This window comes from Poecilia latipinna, unplaced genomic scaffold, assembly GCF_001443285.1.
Source record: "Poecilia latipinna isolate Pla-1442-1.1 unplaced genomic scaffold, P_latipinna-1.0 Scaffold33, whole genome shotgun sequence".
Classification (NCBI taxonomy): domain Eukaryota; kingdom Metazoa; phylum Chordata; class Actinopteri; order Cyprinodontiformes; family Poeciliidae; genus Poecilia; species Poecilia latipinna.
The window spans coordinates 458,812-480,781 of record NW_015112649.1 but is presented as its reverse complement, the minus strand read 5'-3'; the positions used below and the strand labels follow the sequence as shown (position 1 = coordinate 480,781).

Genomic DNA, 21,970 nt, shown 5'->3' with positions numbered 1-21,970 from the left:
AAAGGTTTTGCAAGTTTTGTGACCTCAACTTCAGTTCGTAGGTTAAATACACAGAAATGTGTAAAAATCTTCAGTGTTTTCCACTGAGCCAGACCAAAAAACAAAAGTTATAAAAGTAAAAAAATCCATTCCAAAACAGACTCAATTCACCCCTCATCATTTATTAGCATAAATACTTCTGTACATTCAACATTTTAATTAACCTTAAAGTCATGACAGCAGACAGAGGCTAAAACAGTTGCAACACATTTTTCCACAGTTTTTTTTTTCCAACAACTTATAAAAAAGAAAAACAAGAAAAAAAAAAGACAACTAAATGGTGGGATTGGTTCCGCGGTACGGGAAGACGGCGGTGACGCTATTCCTTGGCAGAGGCTTCCTTTCTCAATTTCTCTGCGTAAAACTTGAAGGTCTCCTGGAAAAGGTAAAAAGAGAAATAAAGTCAGACGAGTGAATAATCACAAAAAATAAGCAGAGTGTTTTTGTTTCGATTTTTTTTGCATCTTTGATAAAGAAGGCGGTGTGGCCCTCCTGGGTCGGACTGAACAGCCTCCAGCCTCCAACCAGGTTGTCTCGTTTCATCTTTAAATCCCCATTAATACACAAATCAGGGATTTGTAGCTCGCTCCCCAAACGCACACTTCCGTTCTTTTGCCTCTTGTTCCTGGATAATTAATCAGTGTTTTGATCCAAACAGAGTGTTGTGTTTTTTTTATTTTTTTACAGCAGTCGGGGGAACGAAGGTGAGCGTTTTTCTGCAGATTATGGCTGCTCCCAACAACGGCGCCTTCGCTCGCTAATGCGGTAATTAATGCTGATAAACGGCTGCGCTGGATGTAAACAGAGAGAGTGATCTTGGCAGAGTTTCAGAAACTTATAGCAAATCATTGTTTGCTTTTGGTCGGGTTTTTTCCACAACAGAAGACAAGTTACTCAAACCTTGATACGGAGAAGTTATAGAGGAGGGTTTCTTTTGTTTTTTTTTTACCTATTTGTAGAAACTTCTAAAGAGTATAAATATTCACCTTTCCCTCTCCTTGCCACTCTCCCCGTCTCCTGTGCTTATACAGCCAGGCCTCTCTTAGCTACGCTGACACTCTGAATTATGCAGCAGCTCCTCCACCTTCATCTCTTTCTCCTTCTATCTTGGTGCTGCAGGTGAGTGATGGGGAGGTAAGAGTCGGCGGCTCTTGGGTCCACACATCAAATGCTGCTGAAACGTCTATTTCTGTGTGGCGCGGCGACCGCCAGCTGCAGGTCTGCTTCTTCACGTTACAGGAGCGGGCCCCGGCTCGAAGCTATTCGAGGCGCGTTTCCGAAAATGTTCACGAGAATCAGCGGTTAAACAGAAGTAAAAGTGAGCTGCAAAGCTCTTCTAGCTCTCTATTCTATCCCCTAAACTCCACATCTGCAGGTTATTTCCCCCTGCCCTCATAAATGAAATCAGAGGCAATTCATGCAAACAGTTTGATTGTTTTTCTTTTGTTTGAATCAAACATGTCCCATGTTTTGCTGTTCTGGTTTGGATCAGCTCCTTGTTCACTCACGGGGGGCTCGGGGAAGGGCGCGGTCTCTCCCTCCTCGCGGTAGAGCACAGCCAGCCGTTTGAGGAACAGATCGTCGGGGACGACGCCCTCACTCTGCATCTGTTCGTACAGAGCCTTGGCCGACCGCAGGTCTTTATCCAGAGCTGCCAAATGAAAGAGAGAGAGAGTGAGGCGGAGGGAGAAACAGACAGATGAGAAGGAAGTTGGCTAATAGAAGTAAAACATGACAAAAGATGTAAGCAAATAGAAACGATTTAGTTTTTCTTTCACCCAGAGATGACAACCCTTAACATTACATTCATTTATGCATTTGAATGGCCTAGTCAAAGTCCAGGCCTCAACTAAGCATATGTGGCAAGACATAATTTTTGCAAGAAAGCAAAACTTTTAGTTTAAACATAAATTGGAACGGATTCCGCAGAAGACGAGCAACGAATGGTGGCTCTATGAAATACAGACTCGAGGAGATGAGCAGAAATTAGTGCCGCTGCTTTTACATTTTTTGTTGGTCAAAATTAAAATTAAAATCGTATTTTCTTTATTTGTAATGTGGCAAAATGCGAAAAGGCTCAAGCGGCAGAACTACCTGTGGACGCCTCACATGAGTTTGCTACACATCACCGATTCCTCTAAGATGTGGAAGATGCTATGGGGAACTTTCCTCCAAAATGAGGAATATAAAAACATCTAAAAATATACATATTATATATGTAAATTTGTAAAGTTATGGGAAATGACAGAGGAAAAGGAAATATGTGGGGGAAGAGGTTAGCACATGTTTAATTTAGCATGCTAAGCTAACCATAGGGCTAACTGATTAGCTGCGTTTTAAACACTGAACTTGTGCCTGACCCCGTTCACCTGGTCTTACCGTGACACTTCATCAGGTACGAGTACACAAACTTCTTCTCTGCAAAGTCCGGAACCAGACTCAGCAGGTTCTTGATCTTACTGGCCTGCAAACGGAAAGATTGCATTTACAAAATGAGCCATGACTCGTTCACGCCACTTTTTCTGCTTCCAACAGTAAAAAAATAATAAAAATAAAAAATAGAATACATCAACCAAAATTTGCTTTTCCAAGTTACATTACTGTATTTTCATTCTATATCTTGAATTTTACTTGTACCTGGAAGAACTGGATGTGAAAATCTTACTTTAAATAGCAATTATAAGATTTATGCCTAAGATTTTGCTCAGAATGACAGATGTGATTCTGAGATGTTTAAGGTCCATTTGGACCATTTCATCAGTTTAGCATCTCTTAAGTATCCTTGGAAAAAGAAAAGCATTTTAGGAGAATTTCTTTGCTTTTTAAGGCTGAAAATAGTTTGAAGAGTATGAACACTCAAAATCATATTATAATGGAATATTATGGAATCTGGGATTTGGGAATGAAGGGGATTTATTGAACAAAATACACAGTTCCTGCACAATTATTACTTTTCCAGGCTCAGTTTTTTTTAACAACATTGTTGACACCTGAACAGTGTTACATAGTATCCATATTTTCACTCATATGGATAATATGTGAGTGATACTCACTCATTGTTCTACCAATAAACAACAAAACGCTAAATTTAGCTTTTGATTTTTAGAGAACGGTCAAAGGTCATTTCAACTCTGTAGCATGTATGAACTTCTAAAAAATAAAGAATATTCTCTGAAACCTAGTTTTTTTTTTTGAAGCTTTGATATCCATGCTGTTTTATACATATAAAAAAATCCCAAAATGAGCAAACAAAAGTAAAACACAAATACTTGAAAGCTAACATCCATGAGGAACGCCATCATCAGACTGTACCTGTCCTGGACTCTGGGCCGCGTAGGACACGTAGGACAGCAACATCTCCTTCTGTTCGGCCAGAACGTTGAAGCGCTGCGGCGAGACGAGACAGGAAGTGAGACGTGAGTTTGATCCGTTTCCACTCACTGAGGTCAAGACGACTCTCCAGCCTGTGATCCTCACTTTGGTTCAGAGCGTAAACTCTGATGCTCTCCTGCATATTCAGACCAGCACTGATGGTAACGCTCAGGTTAAAGGATGACGGCTCTGATAACTCCTCGTTTCTTTGTGAATGTACATGTTCTCGTCGGAAAGCGTCATTATCACCACTTAGTTCCATTTAAAGCCATTTCTAACGAATCTGTAAATGGAAATATGGGCTCAGATGGGCTGTTCATCCCAGGATTGTCTCCTGCTCAGCTTTAAAACTTGAAAATAAAAAGCTTATGAGCAGAGAAAGTGATTTAGAGTACTTCTTAGAATCTATGTAAGTAATCAGAGTTTGTTTTATTTTTGTTTTTTACATGCAGAAGTTCCAAGCTGGAAGCTTTGTAGTGCATTTCTCCTATACGGCAACAAAGTCTATTATCAAACATGTATAGCACTTAAAGGTGATCTATTATGTTTCCTTGAACGGACTACGCAAAACATATTCATTACATTTTTGCACTAAATTATTCTTAGTTAATGAGATTTCAGTCAGATCAGTTCTGCCTATTTTGAGTTTTAGGGTCTCCTTTCACTTTAAATCCAAATAAGCTGCTGCTGGCTCCTCCCCCTAACTCAGCGTTTACACGCGCACATGAAAATGGCTGCAAACAGAGGCGGCATTATATATACAGCCATGCATAATTGAAAAGCAGAAGTGGAGCCTCCTGCACAACCAACAAGATTCCAGTAAGTGGTTTCTGGATTGTAAGTCAACAACAAAACTCTTGTCTTTTCCAGCAGCCATTGTGCATACAGTGGTAAAACCAGCTGACCAAACGTGCTGGAGCTCCACTAGGGTTGCTAGGTAACAGCATGCGAGTTTTGAAACTGCTCATTTTCCAGACACCAAACATGTACATTTTTTTAAGCACTTGTGTTGTTTTTAGAATCAGTAGAGAACCAAATGAAAGTATTAAAATGCACAACAGCTCCCCTTTAGCTCTGCACAGCCTCACATATTACATACTGATAACAGTCTGAAGCTAGAAACGTGCCTCACAAGGGAGGACAACAGAGAGTTGTATGTTTGAGTCCTTCTGTCTTTAATGTGTGAGGAGGAGATGCATTAACATCGCCAGCTGAACATCAGAGAGGTCTGATTACAAGCCAGTCGTAAACTAACGAGCTTCACTCCTCCGATTCGTGCAGAATTAAAAGCGAGTGGCCTGCAAGGCTTTTAGCAGCGCAGCACACACACACATGCACACACCCAGCAACAGTCTTCAGGAGTCACTAAAGTGGCAGGACAGCTTTGGTACAATTAGGCAATTAGACCAAGACTGCATCTGAACACATTGCTTCAGTTTCCCCCTCTCCTCCCTCCAGTCATTTTCTCTCTCCCTTGTCACGTCTCTCTCTCTCTCTCAGCAGCGACTCTTTAACAGAGCGGACCCCGCTCCGCTCACATGTTGCCTAAAAGCCCGGTGTATCCTGGGAATCCTCCCTTCCTCCTGCTAAACGACCCATTCCAGCACATGCAGGCGCGCGAGCCGCCGCAGACGGGTTCGTTAAGCGCCGCGTCGACGCTTAATGACCGACTCCATCCCCCGCCGACCTCACCTCCTTCTCTCCTGATAGCCTCGGCGTCATTACGGGCCGCTCGCCTACTTAAAAGCTTTTCGGAGTTTTGCTCCTGCTTCACTTGAGATGGGATGGAGGAATTGAGCGGCTACCCTCCAGTGACCCGGGAGGAGCGGCTCAGAGAGTAAGGGAGGAAAGGGGCGGAGGGGGGACAGGAAGGCAAAATGCGGCACACCGGCTTATTTCGGGTCTCGACGGCAAAGTTTAAACTCAAACTTTGCCTGCAGACACGAGCGGGAGGACGTGTTCTACATCAGTCTTTACAGGGCGGTTTGTCCCAGAAACACAAAGTTCATGTTTTAATCAGTAACTTAAATGCGAACTGAAATGTTAACATCCGTCACTTAATATTTACAACAAAAACTTATCAAAAGCCACTGCTAACTCACGGGTAGCTCACACTAAAAAGGGCCAGGTGCAAATTTGTCTCGTTTTACCCAGGAAATAACTCATTTAACTGGAAATACTGACTTATAGAGATGAAAATATATGTGTTAAATAAGCAATATTTCTGCCCTACAGTTTAAGCTATTAGTTGACAATCAGGTCAAGGATGACCAACCTCAGGTCGGCCTAGTTTGTTTTAAGGAAGGTACCAGGAAAATGCCAGGATGTGTTTACAGGTATTACAAATATTAAACCACTAAGATGATCAAAGGGGAGAAGTAAACTTTAAAAGTTGTAAAAAAAAAAAAAATTTAAAAAAACGTATGCGACTTTCTTTCCACAACAGACGTGTCTGATTTCTGTGTTTTCCTCTTTAATTTTCTTTATGTTGTGAAAATGAGAAGTTATTGACCCACTTTTCCAAATGCTGAACAGTCTGACACTAGATTAACTGTTTGACTCCAGATTACAATAAAATGCTGGAAGAAAATGCTGTGAATTTACTCTGTAGGACAGCAGTAAACAATATTTGTTGGGTTTGTTGTTTATTTCTGGGGTAAACAGGGGAAATAAACACTAGTCTCCATGACAACCGCTCCTTTCCCACATTTCATCCACTTAGGTGCTATATATTCTTATGTCTTTATGTCGCCAACTACAGCGAGAAGTCGCTGAGCTGCTAATGTGGTAAATAAGTAAAACGGACCAATTTAAGACCACAGGTCTCAGTGGGAGGAAAGTGGGCAAAGCTTTTCCTCACAGAAATGTGAATCAGGATAAATAACTCAGTGATCGTCTCTTTCCTCCTCTTTGATGTCATAATTTAAATGTATCCATAAGCAGGGTGGTCAAATGGAGGGTAAGTGCTGCAGATGACCAAAAAAAAAAAAAAAAGAAGCTAACCGATTCAAACAGGAAACGGACATTATCTACGCTGACCATCTGAAACCAGGAATTAAAGTGACACCAGATGATTTTTCCTTGTCTTTGAGGAGGTTTTTGGGTAAATATTTCACATTCAGATTAATTCACAAGAAGCCTGTGGTTTTTCCCTCTTTGAAGATGTCTTCTTTTTTCCCAAAGCGGCCCTATCGCCACTTAACACAAACACAAAATGGAGATTAATAAATGAACGCGCGATAAGAAACGCAATCTGAGCAGAAAGCTTGTTATGTTTAAACTGTGGACGGGACATTCAGTACGGAGCAGCAGAGGAGCAGCTCTGATTTCTATGAAAGCTAAATAATGTCCTGTTATTATCTCAGTTACAGCTCTATCTGAGCACGTCACACACACTGTAGATTAGCTCAACCTCTGACAAGTGAGAAAAAGAAATCTGAAAATTCAAATTCAGACGTCATTCAGCAAAAAAAACAAAAAAACAAACAGATTTAAATTATGCTGAAACGCGCTCAAATGTCTTGGCTCTGTTTTACACGGCGAAACTCACAGCCAGAAGGAATTTGGCATCTTCCACTCTGTTCATATCCAGCAGCTGCAGGAAGAGATCCGAAACTGGTCTGTAGCAGGCGAAGTGGTTGGCCAGCCGCTCTGCCATCGCGCTCACTGCAGCAGCACAGAAACACGCAGCCTGTGGTTTTATTTCAACGTAGATCTGTTTGGAAAGGAACTGCTCACGCTTCCGTTACCGCGGCTCCTTACGTCTGTCCAGAGCTTGGTCGTTCCCAGACTCCATCACCTTCCTGAAGACGAAGGACATGCTGGGTTTGGAGCTGTCTGGACTCGTGTAGATTCCTTCGAACAACTCGACGGCCGACTCCACATCGCCTCTGCAGAGAAATAAGAAGGTCAATTCACTCTCATTTTACAACAACAGGCTGTTTGGGTTGGATAAAGAGGACAGTTTTAATCTTCAGTTCCTCAGTCTAAGCTGTGTGTTGAAACAAAAACCATAAATCTGTTGAGTTTAAGAGCTTCCCTCCCCATTAAATTAAATTAATTGATCAGCATAAAGTGAAATATCAAAAAAAAATAAAAATCTGAAAATTGCGATAGGAATTCATTCGATCAGCACCAACAGTTTATTTGCAGGTGAAATACTGAGAAAACTCATTTTTTCCTGTTTAATAAATGCATCAGAAATTAAAAACTCAAGATTTAAATGCATTGATGAACAACAGTGACATTTGATGAACCTGGTCGCGGTCAGATAAACGGATAAAGGTCATGTCCGTACGCTTTCATGCATAAATTGGGTTAATCTTGTAATCCCTTCAATTTAGACGAGATTTAGGCTGAATCCCATTTCCTACATTTAGACCTACTCCAATCCCCGGAGACTTCATTTAGGTAGTGTTTAAAGTTGTCAAAGAAATGGGACGCTCCTTCAAAGCAGCTGACAGACATGAGTAGCTCACATCAAAGATACCGATATCAACGTCAGCATGAATCAGACATACTTTCATTACTTCTTCTATCATTGCTAAAAAGACAGACTTCGGTCTTTCACAAGCATTTGTAGAAGCTTTCTGATTGGCCAGCTGCTGGATTTCACACCTGAAGTCATCGAGGTGATTGGCACACCTGAATCAAATGGTCAGGATGGGTAAGCGAATCCATTTGGGAATAAAGAGTTCATTTTCATAAACATCAGACATAAAATACATCAAATATAATATCACCACGTTTTTCCTGTTTAAGATAATATATGTTTTGTATAGAAACTGTAATACATTTTGCTTTTGGTAACTGAAGTAGATGTGGCTGTTAAGGAGAAATGTTTTAAAAACCGTAGATTATGGACATATTTTGGCCATTTGTTGTCTATGTTTTTACTAATTTATTTTTTACTCCATTTGTTTATATTTCAAAATGAACATGTTCCCTATAACATAAACAACTAAGCATCAACTATTTCACACCAACCAGTTTGTGTTTTAGCTTTTAGGAAGAACATCAGTGGACTAGTTGAGAGACGCTAAATGTTTTTCTATAAACAAAATGTTTAATATGACTGGATATTTAAAAAAAATCAACAAGGACAATAAAGGTTCTCCATCTTGCTTATTTTAGACTTAAAACATGAACGTATACTTCCTGCTGTGCCCTTTTCATCCTCCCTTTGGGACTAATTCCTCAGACATTCCTGTGATTTTTATTGCTCAGTTTTTTTATTTTTATGCTGAGGTTGCCACAACCAAAGCAAAACAAATCTAATCCGACTCAATCTGGCAACCTGAGCTCAAACACTTTACGCTGCCCGTGCTCTGCCTGCCCCTCGCCAGCCGTGATGAATATTTCACCAACGGTGTGTGCGGGTGTGTGTATGGGAATATATCTGCGCTGATTGTTGTGACTGGGACCGTCTGAATAATTCAGCGAGGGCCCCCCCCCCCTCTAAATGTGGCACCAGGCTTCCCGGACCGGCCCGGTTCTCCGCTGCGGCTCTTAACCAGTCAGCTCCACTCAGATGCGGCGGCGGAGTGCGTGTCATAGGCGCTCAGAGCCGCCGCTCGCAGGGGTCAGGGTTCAAGCTGACAGGCCGGTGCTGCGATGTCCAACCGGGCGTAACATCGCTGCGCCTTTTTGCACTTCCTGTCGTCCCTCCGAGTTGGCGCGGGCGGCCGGGGGGTGGAGGGAGGGTGGGGAGTGTGCGTGCTAATGCGGCATGTGGCGCGATAAAACTTTGATGTGCAGCGCGTTTTATTATTTTGTTCTCTTTTGTTTGAGACGCAGCAGAGGAGGACGGGCCCATGAATAAACCTATTATGCTTGTGTTTCCTTTTTGTCCTCGACGCCTCGCTCTCCCTGCAAGCTTTTACTGCAAGAGTGTGTCATCCTCAATCCTCTCACACTGCCGCTGCGCTATTAAATTATTATGTTTGTTTAAACAAAGGAAGGACCGAGTTGAAATTGTATTCGCTCGGTTCGTCTCGCAGTCATTCAGAGTTTACATTTGCTCATCGTCCCATTAATTTTGGGGGTGGAGATTGTCCAAAGTGGAATTGAAAATGCAAACTAACAAGAACTGGGCGCTTAAGATTGAATGTAATGAAGATTTTATCCGATTCAAGAAGGGTCGACGTGAAGATGCAGCCCTGCTGATGTGTGGTTAAAAGTCTGTTAGCGTTTTGTAGCCATCAACGAGCTTCCTGAGTAAATCCAGCAGGATATTTGATCAATCCTCTAGGCAGAAATGGCAGAGTTTGTTACGTTTTGTTGTAGATCTGACTTCTAAACTTTTATTTACACAACAAAAAGACCTTTTCACATTTTACAAACTACAATCCACTCAAGAAGATAAACAAATATGACTTTTAAACATATTTTATAAATGTTCAAATCTAGAAGCTTAAAACTGGCCTACATTATGAAACCTAAACTATATCGATGTGCTGTCGGCGATCGCGTCCAATTATGTCCACATTTTAAATATCTGACTCAATGGACTGATGAAGGCAGCTGAGAACAATCCAGAAGGATTATCGTAACCCAAAACGCCATGAAGGCCCTGATATCAGAGTCTGCAGTGAAATTGTTCAACAAAAATACGGAGGAGCGTGAGAGAGAACCGGCCAAGAAAGGAGGGAGACACTCTGAGAGAAACTCACAGCTGTTCACAGGCCTGGAGAAAAGTTTCGTCGTCTAACAAAGAAGATTGAGCCCCAAAGTCTTACTAGAAGACAAATCATACAAGTTGTACAACCAAGAAAAAAAGGATTTTCTGACAAATAAAAGTTCCAAATTACTGCCATTCACCCTAATGGTGTCGGAAATCCATCCTTATGCTTGGTACGTTTCTGGACTAAATACGCTGGAGTTAGTCCTACGGGACGAGCCGCCACCAAAGACGTTGGTTAAAACGTAAAAATAAAAAAAATTGGGCGAAACGAGAAATGACTCCGAAGCCTTACTTAGCGATGTGCGCCAGAGCTGTGTTGTTGACGAACAGCATTTTGGACAGGTTGACGTTGGTGCCGAGGGTCTTGACTACAGATTCCACTTCCTGAATTTCCGCCACGTTGCCTTGGTTACCGAGGGCCTGAACCAACCTGGTGATGGCCAGGTGTGAGGGCACTTGACTCAGCTGAAGCAAGGACTTCAGCTTCTCCAGAGCCTCTGCAAACGACCACAGAGAGGTAGAGAAAACATGATACATGTGTGTGTGTGTAACATTTCTGCCCCTGGCACTAAGATGCGACTTACCTCTGGTCTGGCCTCTTTTGCTGTATGAGATGATGAGCAAGTTGTTGGCGATCTCACTCAGCTTGAAGCCCGGCAGACGAGACTGAGCCCTGAAGACAAAACGTAGATTTGTTTCTTAAATTAACGAGTTTGATGGATTTTTTCCACACTCAGACATGTCCATTAGAAATAAGTACAGGGCTCCTGCACATTTATTCACATAAAAATATCTTCTCTGGCTAAGCTTTCCAGCAATCACGTTCCTTTATGTTCATAAAAAAAACAAAACGTAAATGATTAAAGTTCACTGTCATTGGAAAGCAGATGTTTCTATAGTGGACAAGGTTTAAATCTGAAAATGACAAGAAAACATGGAATGAAAGATAAGAAAGAATAGAAAGGAGAGATAACAAAAAAGTGAGTGTGGAAGGAAGGGAGAAAGGATACAAGGAAGTAAAGAAAGGAGGACACTTTAAATTAAGCTAAGAAAAAGGAAGGAAGGATAACAAATAGAAGATGGTGATGAGTTAATTAGGAAGAACCAGTGAAAGTGGATCTAAATGTCAGAAGGAACCTCCTCCCTTTTATTAGGTATGACGGAGGATCTGTGATGCTGCGGGCTTGCCTCTCTCCCACAAGCTTTAGGAATCTTGTTAGAATGAAAATCTTCATGAACGCTTCAAAGTACTAAAATATGTTTAAATAAAATCTCTGCTAGCAACTTAAAAAGAGTTGCTTTAAGTGCTATTCTGTTAGCAACCGGAGACGTTTTTCCTTTTGCTGAATAAATGCGCTTGCAGGTCAGAGTGCTCAAATTGCTTCAGTGTGAGGTTCTGTTACTACAATGAAAGGTAAGCTATTATCTTCAGCACGGCTGCCAATAAGTGTGATAAATGCTGCGGGAAAGGAACAACGGTTATTGATTGCGACTGGATTGGGTGTTTGTTGGTTCAGCAGATAATCTCTGTGCAGAAATCGTTCATGTTCGGATTACCTGCAGACAATTCCTGCGTCAGTATCTCACATCGCTACACAGTCTGTTTTTTTTCCCCAGGTGTTTCGTTTGGCAAATCGAATCAAAAACACAAAGCCCTGCAAGTAATTTTTCTTCCCGTGTTTTAGCGTGCAGAAAATCCGCCACTTCGCCATGAGATCATCTTTACAAGTGACGTAAATTAAAACAAAGGCAAGTCCGCGACGCGTTTCCGTGTATGCAGTGTGCCGGGAGTCGCCAGAGTGGCCTCGGGTTTTCATTTCTGAGTCATGTAATCCCGCAAAGGGCGAGTTGTACCTATGAAAATGAAAAGGACTCATCTTTGTTTTCCCCCTTTGATATTAGATCGTGTACACATGGTAGATTTTCATCCATGTTTGACTGACTCTACAAGGCAGTCCATTATTTCCAGCTCTAAAAGCTGACAGTGCAGTGTTGGTCCATTAGGGTCAAATCCTTGTAATCTGCGATGAGTGAACTATATACGTGTCGTCTTAGGCTTTAGATTGTGCGTCGGTATGAGGCACCACATTTAGAGGAAAAATGGGACAGAGGGGATAAACACATGATCTCAAGACAATAGGGACAAATCTGATTGGTGGAAAGTCTGAACCTCTGATACGGCGCCTTCTGTGACCCCAATATAACACACACATATCGATCACTTGAATGATGTCGTCATAAATGCGAATATCCTTAAGATCTTCACATTTTACGTTTTTTTTTACGTGTAAAATTTTTTAAAAATTTTTACATGTAAAAACATTTACTGCACAGAGCATTATAAAGCAGAGAATAACTGCTAAGAGAAAGGAAAATATATGGTTTTCAAGTTTTCCATGCATTTTCACTCAGCCACCTTCACTCTGATACCCCTTAATAAAATTTAATGCAACCTACTTCTTTCAGAAGGCACCAAAATTTGTGAAAAGTCGGCTTGTGTGCAATTTTAATCTCAGCCACAATGAGGTGATTCAGATTAAAAAAATATTCCTGTGTTTAGAATGGTTCAGTCAAAGTCCAGACCTAAAAACGATGTTCAGGTGCACCTCACAGCGATTTCCTAAACCACAGTGAGCAAAGTACCAACTCAATACTGCTAAATTCAGATTAAACTAAATATAAAAATACTTTATTTATCCCAGAGGGGATAAGTGTCTGTAGCAGTCAGGGTTACAATGAATCTGAAGAGGCCTCTGACTGAAGACTGTTGTGGTATGACAGTCAAACTCATCAAATGCCTCTGCATTTGATGAGTTTCTTTTGAATTTAAATAATATTAGATTACATGAAGATTTAATCAGCAGACAAAACTGCTGATTTCATAAAATATTTACAGACAGCTGTAATCTGGAAGGTTTTATCTTTAGAGTCTAGATGGATGCATGAAAACTTCTGCTGGGTCGGATTTTGCCCGTGGGCCTCGAGTTTGATCCACATTTAATAAAATGAATTATAGCCATTTATGTAGGGGGAAAAAAAGTCCAACTGAGGCCTGTGGGAGCTTCTTCCTCTCCGTCCGTTTCCAAGGAGAGGCGTCTCTTTCTTTCTTTTTTTTTTTTTTTTTTCACCCCCTAAAACCTCAATCAAACTTGCCTCCTGCTTCTTCTTTTTTTAAAATTTATTTATCATTATAGCCCCACAACCAGATTAATCCTCGCGCTCAATTGAGCATCAGGCTGGCAATCCTTATCGCCACGGTGACACCAGGCCAAGCAGCATCCGGCAGCTGCTGCGGCGGGGTCAAGCCGAAGATTGGAGCGGTAACAGGGTCGCTGACTGATTGCCGGGGGGGCCGACGAGCCGAGCGGACCGGAGAGGGGGCAGAATTATTCTTATCGAGCGGGAGAAGAAAAAAAAATCTCTTGAGGGTGTCCGTGGCTCACCTTCCTCCAACACACACACACACACACACCCTCTGCCTTCACTCTCACCTTCTCCTGCCTTTTAGCCAATGAATTCCTCTCTTGCTTCTTCCTCTATCTCTCAATCCCTTAATCTCACCATAAGGACCCAACTGCTCAATTCTACACAGATTACCCTAAAACACACACACACACACACACACACACAATCTGAATTAAAGCCTGTAGCGTCTTCATTATCCTCACACATGATTAAATCTAGCCCTCATTCACTCCTTTCCCATTTAGCCTCTGTTTTCTTTTTTTTTATATACACATTTCCATCTTTCCCTCGACTCTCCTCTCAGCTCATTTCACTTCTCATTAAGAGCGCAGATAAACTCTGCTTTTATCCAGGCGGGGATGCCATAAACCAATTCAAGCAGAGGTTGGAGATGGGTTATCACTCATGTTTCCTCGCGCTCGTAGAAACGCGGCTCGAAAATTGATATGATTATATTTGTAATAAAAGAGACCGAACCGCGTAGAGAGCTGAGAAAACAGAGCGGGGAAGAGGCTGATAGTGTAATGGATGTTTTTACATGTTTTTTCTTTTTTCCTTCTTCTCTTTTCCTCTTTCTGTACCAATTTAGCCACTGCGGCTCCCCTCTCGGTGTGCGTCATTACGTGATTATCTCCTTTGCTTCTGTGTTTTCTTCTGCGGAAAGAAAGCGCTGAAAAGGGAAGAACAGGAGATAAAGGAAACGCAGGGAGATTACACCCCAAAAAACGCCCAAACAGGAGATCTGCTCTGCTCTAAGCTCAGATCTTTTTGTCCATTTGTCTTCGGCCACGGAGCCCCGATATGACCCCGCCTCTCTGCCCACCAACGGCGCAACACATGATACATCTCTGATTGGAAGAAGATTGACGTTCCAGGACAGAGCTTCTCAGAAAACCCTCCCCAGAAAATAATCTGGACATCCGAGTGTTTCTGTATCCTGCGGCTTAGAGCGAACTATTGTTCGTTTCCAGCAGTGTTGAGTGTGTTAACAGGCAATCCGCGTATAATCCTCGTGTCTGCTGAGGAGCAGCGGTTTGAACGTCATGTGTCCTCAGCGGCCGCAGGCGGAGGATGAGCGGGACGGGAGCAGAGAATTAAATACGCTGCGTGTTCGGTTTGGTGTTATTCTGTTTTCAGAGCCACAACACGGAGATGAGCCATCTGTCCTTAAAGAGAGGGGAATGTTTACCCAAATAGTCGTGAAAAATATTTTTTCTCCTGATCACAGATTTTCCGAAGGCCTTTCAAACTTTGGTTGCTTCAGCTTGGTTTCGGCAGGTTTTCAGCAAGTCAAATTTGAGACTTTTTAAGACTTTTAATGAAGTTTAAGAGAGAAAAATCTATAAATAAGGGGTATGATTATGAGATACTGCTCTTATGCAACTAAGCACGGCAAAAATAGTTACATTTCTGGGGTCTCTTTGCGGCTCTTAGCAGCCGCTTTGTCATACGTCTCTCCATAGCCTTCACCTGAAGAAGTTGCACGATGAAGTAACAATCTTTTGCCCTCTTCCAGCCAAGCTCATGTGAAATTTTGCGCTCATAATGCGACAAAAGAAAATTGAAAAATGTTAAACTTTTGCCGCTGTGGCGTCCTGTTGGGTTGGGTCCGACACTCCGTCTCGTTTCTCCCCGTCTGTCGAGCCAATCACCAATGACGGATGTAGAAACACTAGCTAGCTAGCAAGAGTATATTAGCAGCTAGTTACCGGTAGCCTCATCTGCCTCAGGTCACGTAATAAAGATGTCTACCTGACTCAAACCTTTGCCTAATAAAAAGTCCTGAGAAAATAAAAAAACAACATATAGGAGAATGTATGAAATGACAAAATATAAAACCTGTTATGTACATTTAGTTTAATGAAGAGATTTTAGGACCTCAATTTTAGAAACATGTATTTAAGACTTTCTAAGAGTGCGCAGACACCCTGTTAGGTGTCGAGGACTAAAGCCTCAGTGCCTGTTCTCTACCAACTGAGCCTCAACGCCCAGCACCTCATCGCTCAGAGCGTCACTTAAGGAATCAAGAGGACTGAGAAGATCAGTTGATAGACAAGAAAGAAAAGAGGGAGAGTTTGGAAATTATTCAGCAACAAAATACCAGCTGCGGTTTTGCTAACTCTGTGCAGGCCTCGTTTTCTACTGCAGGACATCACCAGTGGTTCTTTGGTCTGATCATGAAGTCCTCACCATCTGCGTTTGTGTTTCTCTCACTACACCTGAAATGAGCAACGGGATCAGTGGCCGGGACACCTACAGCTGCTTGACCACCATGGCGTCCTCAATGTGTCCCTGAGCCAGCAGAGCTCGGATCACGTGGTCGTATGAAAGACTGCCGAGGGCCACGCCCCTTTCATCCACCTCCTTCACAACATCCAATGCTTCTGCAATAGAAAATAAAAAGAAAACACATTCAGTAAAGGGAGAATTTCAAAATATTCTTTAAGAACCACCCACCTTCTTAAATGTAGCTGTTTAGTTCTGTCTAAATAGAAATCTGTAAATTTGTCCACTAATCAAGAACCATGTCAGAAATTAAAGTTTCTGACATGTTGCTACTAAACTGTGACTTGTGTGCAAGAAGAAACTTTGAGAAGGAGCCAAGTGGGAGTTTTGAGGAAAAGTTATTACCTAGTAATTAAATATCTGGTTAGTTTTACCCATTTTAAATGTGACATCTCGTGTTTTCCATCACTCGGACCTCCTGCTGCTTACCTTTGGCTTTGCCCTTCTTACAGAGCGTCAGCAGGCGGCTCTGGTAACCATCGGCTTCCAGAAGGGGCGACTGTGACTCGACCTGCTGTGTGGGGGAGGCGGCTTGTTCGTACCACGTCTGCAAAGGAAACACACGGGATCAAAGAGCTAAAACAGAGTGTGAAGTTTCCGTCAAAACACAGCCACGTCGAGCGGCCGTGTGATGGTGTGTACATAGCAGCGCGGCAGCGCCGGCCGGGGTCCCGTGATGCTCGCTCACCCGTGCCGCTGCGAGGGGAGGGGGTTAAGCTGTATTGGCTGGGGGCAAATTAGGTCTGGCACCCCAAGGGCAAGAGAAGAACGTGTGTGTTAGAGAGTTTGTGTGTCGGAGCGGGAAGTGTCAACCAAAGAGCCCCGGGGGTCACAAAGTTCATCGCTTCAGGCAACAGCAATCACTTCCCGTCTCATCACACTTTGCTGCTGGAGCATGCAAAGCGAAGATAGGGGGGGGAAAAAAAACACAAATCTGAGGAGGAATGAAGCAGAAGCAGCAGCAGATTTTAAAGCAACAGTCCAGCTTCTTTTAACTCCAAATTAAAATTCAGATTCTCTCTTAATTTCAGTCCAGCTGAGCATCAAGCTGCAGCCATATGGCGGCATTTAGCTGCGGGCTAAATTAGTCGGGCATTACAGATTTACAGACAGATCAATCTGTAATTCCTCTCACCAGCCAGCTCGTCTGATTGACAACATATCAGATCAGAGCTTCAATCCTGTTTGCTCTGCATGTAATGAACAGAAGCTTAAAGTGGAGCAAAGTGGGAGGCGGTTTGGAGAGCAGCTGATAAGAGTTGGAGGGTTTTTTGATTTTTTTTGGCAGCTTCAACAACTAGAGGCCAGGTCCTCCCTGGATAATCTATTCACTTAGCTTTATTAAAAAATAAAAGACTAACTTGTCGTATCATCAGTTTGAAAATATTAGGATGACTGGACCACGGTGTTATGAACAGATGAGTTTTAGTTCTTGGTAATCACACAGTCTGCAAACTTACTAAATATTGCAGACAATTAGATTTTCCATCTTAATGGAGCTACTTTTAACATTTTTGCTTATTCAGGGTTTCACCAACTCAAATTTAAAACTTTTTAAGACCATTATGAAGGAAAAATTACAGATATCTCCACAACTTTGGTGATAAATTTAGATTTACCAATGACAGACTCAAAAAGTTAACCGGCCAGCAGGGATATGTTAGGACCGCCTCAAGTCTGAGTGGGACTGAAACATTTACAGAAAAATCACGCGAGAAAAAACCCCCCCAAAACAATATAATATATGAGATTAAATAGTTCTGTCAAGACAAAAGTTTAAGACCTGTTATTTACATAAAGCACAACTTCTTAAAATTAATTTTAAGTCTGTTATTTTGATTAATTTAAATTGAGTTGTGTGCCACTGCAGCAAATATTTCCTTCAAGGAAATAAATTTCAACATCAATACAAGAGTGATAAATAATTAAGAGCTCTCCTTTTTTAATGAGTAGATTTTAATTTTAATGGTTTGTATCTTAAACACCAAGGAGTTCTTGGGTGAAACGGTTATTTTGGGGATCAGACAGATGGATGGTGCAGAACGGATGCAGGATTCATAGCAGATTTCTAAAGTGGTCAGAATATAAATACGGATACGCAAAGACCATGTATTGGATGGATGGATGGACAGATGCAAGACTCTAATAATCCTTGTTTTCCCACTCATGTACTGCTTGTCTAACAGTGAAAGTAAGTTATCTGTGTCTAACGAGACATTTAAGAGCCATTTGAGCCTGGAGTTTTACCTCAGGCACCTCGAACGGCACCTCCTGGTGGTTACTCTTCAGGATGTCCGCCAGCAAGCGGAGGGTCCTCTCCCTGGGAATCACGTTCTCTTCCTGCATCTTGGTCCATGTGGCTTCTGCCTTCTGCCAGTCGTTGGTTTCCTCTGAAAACAGCCAGAACCCAATCAGTGGAAGGTTTATTTATCGGTTAAGAGCGTGACACGGCGACCTGCGAGGCCGAGCGGTCAGCCCGCCTCCCGTTCTTTCCCCGCAGGCCAATTTGCGACAAAGCGCTTCATGCTGGGAGAAGGCAATCAGAGCTCTAATCTGATCAACTGACTCACCCTCAACTACGCTGTAATTTATCAAACACGCCAACTACGACGCGTGTGTGTGTGGAGAGGAGTGGGGGCAACGGGACAATGACAATCAGCTTTAGCACTCCAATCGCAATTGTTATCAGCTCGGCTCGGGGCTGCGGCAATCACACCGCGCCTCGACCGATCCCACTCAGTCACACGCTGAGGAGAGAGCCTGGCACGCCGGAGAGCACGGCAGATACGGGAGGTCAAAGGAGCGGGGCACGCCGAGGAGCGGCTGGGGCAAACCCATCAAAAACACAAACAGAGACGAACAGAAACGGGACAAACGAAGGACGAAGACTCACTGCAGAGCCTCAGCATGTAACTGTACATCTCGTCCCTGTCGCACTCAAACAGCTTGGATGTCATGTCCACCATCTGCTCCAAGGCCTCCATCTACAAGAAACACATGAACGCAATCAGCACGAGAAACTTTCCCCGTACTTTATGTAATGCTGCGTATGCATTCGTTACCTGATTAGAAGCGATGCATTTCTCTGCATACCACTGCAGGCGTCCAGGCTTCGCCCTCAAACCAGGGGTCTAACAAAACAAACGAGACGATATTCAACATGCACGTATTGGTTGGATGTTGAAAAATACCAGCAGTTCAGCTTTTTATAAATTACTTTTTACCAACTAGGTTGAAGCTTAAATGTGTAAATCTCTCTTCATAAGCAGGAAGTTTTTCAATTCTTCAAAAGCGACAAAAACAAAACAAAGAAGCGTAATCATGATTCAGACAGAATCAAAACAAAGGTTGGAAAAGCTTAGAGATGCTTTAGGAGTATTTTCAGGGTAGAATGAATAGAGTTTAATATTTTCACTTGTTTTGAAAATGTGTTTACAAAAATAGCTTTTTGCTGTGCCTGGATTATGAGCCGACAGGCCACTGGACAGCTTCCACTCGTACCATCAAGGAGCAAGACACGCAGATTAAAATGACGCCAAAACAATATGATTTATGCCAATATTGTGCCCCCGTACATGTAGCTCATTTTATTTGGTTATTTTTCTGGTTTTATTGGGTCGCACTTAGCATTTGGTATTTTACTCAAAATTGTGTTTTGGTTCGTTAACGATGTTCTGTTTCGTATAGGTTCTCCACACATTTTTTTTTAAATTATTTATATTTATTCTTAATTTTATCTCTTTAAACCTTTCATCAGTAAAGATACAGTTCCAGAATACATAAGTTAAAAAAAACAGACATAGGAACAGCAGAAAACTCATAAAAAATAAATATTTATTTGAACTAGGGCTGGGCGATTGATTGATTTTATCGATTAATTGAATTTGTGGTTTTTGAAGATTTCATTTCTGGAAGATCAGGATTTTCTTTTTTAAACCGATGCACTCGTCGTGTTTCCATACTTCAGTGTGACATCAGAATGCACCAGGCCAATATAAATTTGTTATAAAAGTATTACTGATTGCACTTTAAAAACTAGGTAACTTTATGTTATTAAAGGTAAAGTTCTAACAGTAATGATTTATTGGTTAATGTCAAGTTGTCATAACAAAGACATTTTGAATAATGTCAACTTTGTATTAAAAGTGTCATAATTTACCGAATGACGCTTTATGACAACAGTCATAAATATTCATGAAGGCTTATTCATGTTCATGACAGGTGTTATGTCATGTTAATGAAAGTGTCATGACAGTCTTATTCAACCCCCTTCAAATAAAGTGTTACCTTTTAATCTTTTGTTTCAAGAAGGACTGACAGCACAAAGTACGGCTTCAATAACTTTTAAAAACAAGAATTGGATTCAAAAGATGAAATCTATCGTTGCTTCACTCTGAGGGTTGGGAGTCATGGACACCAGGTTTAGAAGTGACACAAAACCAACACGCAATTTCAGTAATAGCATTATATAGTTTTAAGTGAATTCCTAGTATCAGATAGAAAATTAAAAATGATGCCACGGCATAAAACAGACAAAAGCTGAAGTTAAAAAAACAACAAAAGGGGATTAAAACGCTGTCCCCGGCATCTGTTGTCCTCCATTTTCCAGAGATTTGTTTTTACTTTTCAAACACCAATGATACGCAGATAAGCGGAGCATTTTTTGCTGTCAATAAGGTCTGACATAGATTGATCTGCAGGCTCATGTAGCAGCGATTTAGCCCGATACGTCCAGAGCCGACATGATTATTATCGTGGAATAAGAGCGATCAGGATTTCATCTGTCCCCTGTGGGGCTTTGATACAATCTGAATAAGACTGGGATTGAGAAATTTCACTCTCCCTCTCTCTTCTTTTCGGTAATCTGGGAGCAGAGAACACAGAACGATCAGGCCGGGACGTTAATCTGACAGCGGATCAACGACCCTCAATCCCCGCTGGCCTCTTTGATGGGCACCCGTCACGCTTTAAGAGGGAGGGAAACGCAAAGGAAAGATGAGCTTCATCTCTTTCTGCGAGCAGCCCTCTCTGCCGTCATCCCTTCCAGATTTCTACCTCCTCTTCCAAATCTCTTGTCCTCCGGTTCCCCTCCATCCCTCTAGCCGTCCCAGTCAACGGCATTATGTTCTTACCCAAGCAGCCAAAGGGACAAATTAAAATGTGTAGCACTCACTCATTCTCTCTCTCTTTCAGTCTGTCTAATCTTCTTAGAGACTAAGGCTCAGCGCAAGCGCTCCATCTTTTTTTTTTTTTGCCTGAGATTCATTTTACTTGGAAGAGTCTTGAGGGCTCAAAGCAGCAGGAGAACACACACACACACACACACACACACACACACACACACACACACACACACACACACACACATAAATGTTAGGTATTCTGAATCAGTCAGTGGAAATCTCCCTAATCTGGTCCTGGAAACCTCAGAAGTAAGAAACCGCCGCGTCGACATATGCAGATGCCGATCAGAAGAATCCAAAGCGGGAGAAGAAAACAACGCCGCTATCAAAGAAAGGGGAAAAAAAAAAAGAAAAAAGAAAAAAATGTCAAGCAATTCAGATTACCAGGACGACCAAATGTAAACGCACTCGGCTGCATCTTTAATAGTTTTCTTCAACTCTCGTAGTATTGGAACTTCTCTCCAAAATAAAACAACAAAAAAAAAGGCCAAAGATGACCTCGTCTTACCTCCACTTAACAAACCCTCGCCATCTCAGTTCCTAATGTCCCCATTGCACTAATCACCACTTATCCCACACACACAATCCAAGCCCTCTCCCTAACATAAAAACACATAATAGCTCACCACTCTTTAGCAATACTACCTAACCTTGACCATCACACACATGCACACACTTCCTGCAGCAATAATAGGACCTGGCCACCTGACAGTCCCCTCCCTACCCAACCGTGACCATTTAGCACAAAATTGGCCACCTTTCTCTATCATTACACTTAATTAGCTGTGATTAATCAGCTGCCAATTATACCAAACAGAGCCTAAAGAGAGACACCACACTGGACAGCCACTTGACGCTCTCAAAGGGATAAAAAAAAAAAAAAAAAAAAAAAATTTTTGGGCGTCTGGGGGGGAAAGGTTTAAATTTTGAGGGATGGGGGAAT

At 42.1% G+C, this 21,970-nt stretch overlaps 1 protein-coding gene across 1 annotated transcript in view; it reads right to left on the bottom strand.

Moving 5' to 3' along the window:
• Positions 1–141: 141 nt before the first annotated feature.
• lrpprc (leucine-rich pentatricopeptide repeat containing) overlaps positions 142–21,970 on the bottom strand; it is a 71,522-nt gene continuing 49,693 nt past the window's right edge. The window contains exons 26-38 of the mRNA XM_015042080.1: positions 18,907–18,975; positions 18,738–18,828; positions 18,092–18,234; positions 16,274–16,391; positions 15,816–15,942; positions 10,678–10,766; positions 10,386–10,590; positions 7,174–7,301; positions 6,962–7,077; positions 3,352–3,426; positions 2,419–2,503; positions 1,548–1,690; positions 142–415 (exon numbers count right to left, since the gene is read on the bottom strand). Coding sequence (XP_014897566.1) covers positions 359–415; positions 1,548–1,690; positions 2,419–2,503; positions 3,352–3,426; positions 6,962–7,077; positions 7,174–7,301; positions 10,386–10,590; positions 10,678–10,766; positions 15,816–15,942; positions 16,274–16,391; positions 18,092–18,234; positions 18,738–18,828; positions 18,907–18,975 — 1,446 coding nt within the window. The 3' untranslated portion in view covers positions 142–358. The remainder of the gene's footprint in view (positions 416–1,547; positions 1,691–2,418; positions 2,504–3,351; positions 3,427–6,961; positions 7,078–7,173; positions 7,302–10,385; positions 10,591–10,677; positions 10,767–15,815; positions 15,943–16,273; positions 16,392–18,091; positions 18,235–18,737; positions 18,829–18,906; positions 18,976–21,970) is intronic.